Raw genomic sequence first — 7,972 nt, 5'->3', positions numbered from 1 at the left:
CTTGTAACACTCCAAAGAGAAAGGAAAAATTGAAATCGCATCATATGACCCCTTTAAGGAAAACAGCAACCTTTGGTGATTAATACAACAACTGAGGATGAATATAGGAAAAGTAGCCTGACCTGGGTAACCAAGGGCTCCAGCAGTCTTTCCACAGCCAGTGTGCGGATCTCCAGGCTCTTGGGATCCCATTTGAAGTTGATGTTTGCTGTATTAATGCTTGTCATCATTCTGAGGAGAGAAAAAGCGATCAATGGATTAAGAGGGGTGGTGAGACAGAGACAAATAAGCGGCCTGGGGCTATGTCTTTTATCAAATGAAATGTCACATGACAGATTCATGTTAAGTGTACGCAATCACTTACGATGTAAACAATCCACACTGCTAACCAAATCTAACCCACACTTATGCCATCTGAGTAGTTCTGTTGCCCATTCTGCTATTTTCCATTCAAACAGTGACCGCAGTTGTATTGATCAGCAATCTTGCACTGAAGGACAGGGATAATCAGCCTACCCTGAGGGCTCTGCTGTTGTTGCAGGGGTCTGTCTGCACTAGACAGCCAGACTAAATGGACATTGTTTGCTATATAGGTCAGGGAATGCAGACAAAGTGGGCGAGGTCAGTGTTGCATGACCAACATACTTGGAATAAAACCTTTGAATTCAAATGTGTCCAACAAAAAGTTAGGACATTCAACTTTGGCCCAAACAAACTAAATAATACATAGCATTTTATAATAATAAAAAAAACTACATAAAAAATGAAGCTAAATGAATGAGTAATTTCCATATATACATGCTCATTATGGAAAATGTTGCTATTTAGTTGATTACCATCAAAACAAAACAGAGTAAGAATAGAACTCCGGAGGTAAATATCCCATTCTCTTTCTCAATCAGGAAATTGATTTTTAACAATAACTTATAAACTGTTAAAGTAAAAAAAAACTATTAAAGACTAGGGATGGGTATCGTTTTCGTTTTCATTTTATCGATACCGATACTGATATCGATACTGCTTATCGATACCGGTACTTATCAATACTGTTATCGATACTATTTGGTGCAAAAAAATATGAAGTGAAAAGTTGTTGAAAAATTGAAAAAGTTATTTTATTACTGCTGAACTTTAGCAACAGTATTAATGCTCTTCAGTCAAGAGCAGTGCGTTATTTTTCTCTTTATGTTTTATTTTATTAACATTCAAGGAATAGTTCACCCAAAAATGAAAATTGTTTCATCATTTACTCATTCTCAAGTTGTTTTAAACCTGAATGAGTTTCTTTCTTCTGTTGAACATAAGTTATTTTGAAGAATGTGGGAAACTAAACAGTTGCTGGTCCCCAGTGACTTTCATATTTCTTTTTCCTACTATTAAAGTCAGTGGGGACCAGCAACTGTTTGGTTACCCACATTCTTCAAAATATCTTTCGTGTTCAGCGTAAGAATAAATAAAAATTAATACATGTTTGGTACAACATGACTGATTAAATAATGACAGAATTTTGGGTGAACTAACCCTTTAATGACACACAGCAGTATGTTTAGTACTGCTGCTTTAAGAGCTGCACGCATCTGTTTTTTTCTCAACTGTTTACTTTCACTTTAGACATAATTAACTGTTTATATGTAAATTTTGTGTGTTTTTGACAGTATTAGCGCAATCAGACGATAACTAAGATAACTAAGTAATCAGGTGCTGTTTGACCGGCCTTTTAGTGTACGGATGCGTCGGGTGTACGCGTCCTGACTAAGCACATGTTAGAACAGCACGCAAATGAAACGTTTAACCAGCAAGGATTCAAAGCACGCGGAAATAATGTACTTTTGTGATTGCGAATAAGTCTCGTGAGTGTAACTCTACCGAATCAACATTTGATGTGAATGTGTCTCACGAGTTTCAGTTGGAGCTGGAGCCGCGAGACATAATACAGCGCATTGCTTGAGGTAGATGTTGTATTTTCTTAGTAAATGTTTAATTATATTACTAGTGTTGCCTCCTTTGTTTACTATTACACTACTGCATATATTGCATCAGACACTGGTGTCGTCTAGTTTGTGTCGCACATGCGCATGGATATCACACGCACGTTGAACAAACGTCGGCCACATCATTCAGTGAAGGAAAATGACAAGCAGCAGCTTCTAATTCGTCGTTAACTTTGAAGTATACGGAGATAAAACAAGGCAAGTATCGATAACAGTATTGTTTGTCCTGGACAGGGTTTCTGCAGGATTTTTAAGCTCAAATTTAAGACGTTTTTAAGACCTGCACAAATAAAATTAATACCATATGAGCGGGTAGAGCAATGTCTATAGTACCATATTAAACTGGAAAAATTACTGTAAAAAGCATAATTTACAGATACAAGTTTTCACAAAAATAAAAATAAAATGATAAACTTTATATTTCAGCCTTTAAACCATTTTTAAGAAAATGGATGAGTCAAAAGTATTAATTACTATATTAATTTAAACAATTATTAACAATAAATTATTATATCAATTAAATAACAAATTAAGGGTGTGCGATATTGACAAAAAATTATATCTCGATAATTTACAGGGATTTTATCGATAACGATAATTAGACAATATTTTGCTGAATGTGTTATTGTGCTGATATCTTATCTCTAATTGTGCTGACAGCTGACCAGTGTTCATTTTGACAGCAAATTTTTATTTAGTTTTAGTCAGTCTTTTGACTAAAATGCCATTTAGTTTTAGTCATATTTCAGTCATCTGAATTGTATTTAGTTTTAGTCGACTAAATCTGCAGTACATTTAGTCGGCTAAAACCTAATGGGTTTAGTTACAGTGCATTTATTAAGCATTTCTCTCAAATTTCCAAACTCATTATATAGGTTTGATATTAAGGTTATATCATGATAGACACCGATAGGGCTGCACGATAAATCGACTCTGTGTGTGTATGCTTCAGTGTTAGCGCTCAGAAAACCAGACCGAACTGAGTTCTCTCTTGCGTCGTCAGATTTATCCATATGTCTGCTCTTCTCTTACTCCCACATATTGACATTTTTGAACGTTTTATGCGACGTGCAGCAAGTGTATGTTAGCTTATGTCCTGCCGGTTCATGTACGCATCTAACCTCCGAACCACGCAGCAGTTTCGTTCTGAATGAATCTCTTCCCAAATAGTCCCTCCCTAACATTTTCGTCTCATTTTTATTTATCACAAATGTCAATAGATTTACGTCATAGTTTTTGTCATTCAAAAAGAGTTTTAGTTCGTTATCGTCTGTGAAAAAAATGTCGTTGACAACAATTATGACGAAAATTATTCGTCAACGAAATTAACACTGCAGCTGACTCCTGAATTTTTTTATATTCTCCATATTCTGTGTGGTTAGTTCACAGCAGTGATAGAAATTAATAATTTCCAACCAGTTTTATGGGCATTTTTACCTTTACGCCATTTTTTCTAAAAGTGATTTTTTTGTGACCCATTTTCATCTTTTGAGTCAAATTCTTGCATTTGGGCTGTTACCTAACCTGCAGTTACAAATGCATAATGGTTTGATATTTTAAACATAAATCATTGAATACTGATGTTTGAAATTATTTTAAAAATGAAAAGATACTTTAAATGTGAAATTAAAACCACCAGTAGGTGGCAGCAAATCACTGTTAAGTGAGTCATTGCGATTGAACCGAATCATTTAAACAGGTGATTCATTCAGGAACAAAACAGCATCCTGTTGCTCGGAGACACAAAACAGGCTGTGTTTGGAATGATTTTTGTTGGAGAAATACAGCGCTGTGGCTGTGTTTGGAATGATTTTTGTTGGAGAAATAGAGCAAAAACAGGAAATATGGTGTCTAAAACGTAAGTCTCTTAATATTAACTTCTTGTTTATTGAACTGTCGTATAAAATCATTATCACATTTGTAATCATGCTGACTTTTACGGGTGGAATGGTTCGCGGAAAAAAAATCGAACCGTACGGTTCTCCACACACGGTTCGGCACGCGCTAGGACCACGGTTCAATTTAAATCTGACAACGCATCTGTAATATGGTTTGCTATAAATAACACGTAAAACAAACAGGGTTCGGCTAATATACGTTTCTGTTGATGGATGCGCATTCTGGCTTCCCAATACATTATAACAACAGTGATGAAAAAAGAAAAAAAAACTTGGACAAACCATTTTTGCCTCCATTTTTGAGCATTTATTCCGTCATCACCCAGGTGCTGATAGCGCACGCTCACAGGTGAGACCTGAACAGCACATGTTGATATCTGCGTTTAAGCTAAACTCGTTTAAGCTTTGCCAGTTTAAACATTTCAGAGCCAGAGGATGCGAGCTCGTGCATGCAGTGAGAAGATTTGCGAATGCGCGCAAACCCGCGCCTCAGAACGCGCACAAATATTAAGCTTAATATGCAATGCTGTTTTACATTTCATTACTTTATTCAATTTCTGTACCTGAAAACTAATGTTAGACCTACCCAAAAAAAAAACTGAAAATCACTGTTTATTTTATTTTTATCTTTACTCTATTGTATTTATTTGTGCTGTTGCTTGTAGTTAGATAGATTACCCTTATTTTCTTTATTTTTATTTGACAGTATAGTTTTTGCATAAACATAGCACATACCAAACCATACCGAAACCGTGACTCTAAAACCGTGATACAAACCGAACCGCGAGTAAGTTGAACCGTTCCACCCCTACTGACTTTTGGAGAAGAAAAAAAATGGCACTTTTCGTGTGATATTAACTATATGAAATTATATAAATATAAAAACTTGAATAAATAGCAAATAAACATTTTCTAACAACGTGCAAAGTAACAAGTACAAAAAAAGAAAAATGCACAAAGAACTTGTATGGAGATTTTTCCATCTACAGATTTTTCCCTGACCTTCTTTTCTCTGTAAATTAAGGGTGCACACTATTGCTGAGAAACACAATCACTATTTATCAGTCAGATGTCCATATGCACAAAGGCACAGATCCCTAAACAAGGCCATATCTGCAGATTCAACTTTTTTTGTAGAAGCATTTTTTAAATTTGAACTAGCACCTTATGACTACACCACGTTATGTACGAGAAGCTGCGAAGTTTAGTGTAATGTAAAAAACACTGTGACATTAATTTCTAAGTAAATATAATGGGCGATATATTGCTTCACCAAAAATTATTGAGGTAATGTACATATATTGCACGATAAGTCGATATATTGATTATTGCGACAGGACTATATAAATATATACATTTTCTGCCCCATATCTTGAATTGTGATAATTCTAAATGCATTTTAATAGACTGATTCATTCAGTGAAAGAACGCACTCTAAATGCTCGCACTAGTCTAACCTGCTAGGCTTCATCATCTAATGTATGCGCGCATTCTGTAAGTGTTTTGTTTGCTTTTCGCGATATACTCAATATCAAATCACACATCGTTAAAACAACAATTACGATATTATCGCAGACCATACATATCGCACACCCCTATTCTGTTTAGCTTTTTATAATGCATTGTCTTCTTATCGATCCACCAGTTCACATTTAAAAGCGCTGAGTGTCAAAACATGGGTCAATTTTTGCATTTGTCTGAATTCTGAACAAAACATCAGTTTTATTGAAAATGCTCATTCATTCTGACAGCAGGTGGAAAGTTTGGTAGAAATATAACTGTTTCCCGGGTAACTGCTGTACACAAAGCAGTGCAGCACCGGACTTTGAACGTGCAGCGCTTGTGCTTATTTAATTAAATCATAGCCTTTTCAAGTTTAATTGTCACATTCAGCCATATCCCAATTCTGGTATTTCCGTCCACAAATTTAAGACCTCTTGAAATCATAATTAAGACTTTCTTGTACAATTTAAGACTTTTTAAGGCCTTAAATTTGATACAACTAAATTTAAGACTTTTTAAGACTTTAAGACCCGCGGAAACCCTGCTGGAGCTTATCGGTATTCCGGTATTGACCCAATTACGTACCAGTCCAAAAAAAAATACCGGTTCTTGGTACCCATCCCTATTAAAGACAAACTTTTGTTGAACCCATCAACCCAGATTATTTCAATTTATTTTTTAAACAATCATGTTTACCATTGGAAATCCTTGTGAGAAACTATATTATACATGATTCTGCAAAGAAACCTCCACCAACTCGAGATTTACAAGGCACTGCCATGGACAACGGTGGATGGCGCAACTATGGCTGTGTTCAAAATCAAATGGATGGATGATTCAGCTGCAGTCGTACAGTGCAATATGGGTATTCTCTAGCCATTGAGTGTAAATCGGTTCTACACTCTTAGTTGCGGTGCATTATGGCACTGAATGAGTGCACTCGATAACATCCACTCGTTTCAGACACCACTACAAATGGCTGTCCCCTCGAATATTGCCCCATTTAAAAGAATAGGCGATTTAGGACACAACCCAACTAATCAGAATCAAGTCACCCGGGCAACAGAAACCGGTGCTACTTTCATGTCTCGCGTCGGCGCAATAGCTCACTCTTGTTTCACACAAACGCAACTGGCGCAATCTTGCATCTCAGTTATCGATTGTTTTATACATTGTAAAGAGCGTTTGCCTTTGCAAAATCTTTAGAGACAATATAGAGAATGTGAAGATGAGCCCAGAATATGAACGCAATGTGTTTAATTGCACGTTAAAGGGGTCATATGATGCTTTTTTAAAGATCATTATGTTGTAAGTAATCTTAAAGATTCCTAAATGCATCTACTTTCGGAAGGCCAGTTACTAAGTGCTTTTGCTTTCGCCTAGAAACACACAGCGTCTCCCTGACATGGCTGCTTCAACACTAACTGCGGTTACTGAAACCACGCCTTCTTTCTTTGCTTGCACATTTGGGCGGCATTATGCAAATATTTCCACATAGTGAGGTAGATATGTGGGGGCGTGTTAGAACGAGCCATTTTAGGGGGGCGTGGCAGAGTCTTAACTTTGATAAAGAATATCTCTTTGGTTTTGAGACTTTAGTCTTTGCAACTTCAGGGATCTTATCTATGCACAATCAGCTTGTAACACTCCAAAGAGAAAGGAAAACTTGAAATCGCATCATATGACCCCTTTAAGTGTTTTCCTCCCTTTAGAAAACCATAAAAACAAAATGCTTAACATGGCTTATGCATTGAACAGGCAGTTACATTCAAAGTTTATATTTTGGAGTCATTTGTTTTCCTGCACATAGTATGCTTTTTTAGTAAATTGTACAAAGAATGTGGTCTTTTAATATCACTATCTCAGTGCATTAAGTGTTTTCTTTAAAGTGCGTGACATGTAGCCAAGAACAGTGGCCCATACTCGGAATTTGTGGTCTGCATTTAAAGGGGTCATATGATGCGATTTCAATTTTTCCTTTCTCTTTGGAGTGTTACAAGTTCTTGGTGCATAAACGAGATCTGTAAAGTTGCAAAGACTAAAGTCTCAAATCCAAAGAGATATTCTTTATAAAAGTTAAGAGTCAGCCATGTTGTGAAGGCGCTGTGTGTTTCGTTGTGAAAGCGAAACTACTTTGTTTGGCCTTCCAAAAGAGGACAATAGCCGCTTCGTCATGCCCGGAGCTGATCCGTGCTGGTCACTGAGGAACTACAACTTCGCGCAGTGGATCGCCAGATAGGCTTTCAACGTGGACGAAGCGGAGTGCAGCCCGGGGTCGTCACATGTGGTTGCCACAAGCCCCGCCCGCCACCGCTCACTCAAGCCGGCCTCCACTCACTCAAGCCCGCCGTGTGTGCCGCTGTTTCTCGTTGTGAAAGCGAAACTACTTTTTTGGCATTCCAAAAGAGGACACGATTAGAAATCAGTGGTTAAGTTGTATTTACAACACTGTTCCAGAACAGTTCAACCCAAATATTCAGATGTGTGCAGCACATTTTATGGAGGACTGTTTCCTGATCCTGGTAGAGTAGACTACAATGCCGGCTGTTCTGACTCACAGACTGTAAGTACGTTTTTTTA

The 7,972-nt window shown here is 37.0% G+C and overlaps 1 protein-coding gene across 1 annotated transcript in view; it reads right to left on the bottom strand.

Moving 5' to 3' along the window:
• The window catches only part of ctnna1 (catenin (cadherin-associated protein), alpha 1), a 126,193-nt gene that overhangs the window by 115,789 nt on the left and 2,432 nt on the right, over window positions 1-7,972 (bottom strand). The window contains exon 2 of the mRNA XM_016440004.1: window positions 123-231. Coding sequence (XP_016295490.1) covers window positions 123-230 — 108 coding nt within the window. The 5' untranslated portion in view covers window position 231. The remainder of the gene's footprint in view (window positions 1-122; window positions 232-7,972) is intronic.

Source organism: Sinocyclocheilus anshuiensis, unplaced genomic scaffold (assembly GCF_001515605.1).
Source record: "Sinocyclocheilus anshuiensis isolate Anshui unplaced genomic scaffold, SAMN03320099.WGS_v1.1 scaffold103, whole genome shotgun sequence".
NCBI classification, from domain to species: Eukaryota; Metazoa; Chordata; class Actinopteri; order Cypriniformes; family Cyprinidae; genus Sinocyclocheilus; species Sinocyclocheilus anshuiensis.
The sequence above is the reverse complement of the archived record's forward strand: the minus strand, read 5'-3'. Positions and strand labels throughout refer to the sequence as shown.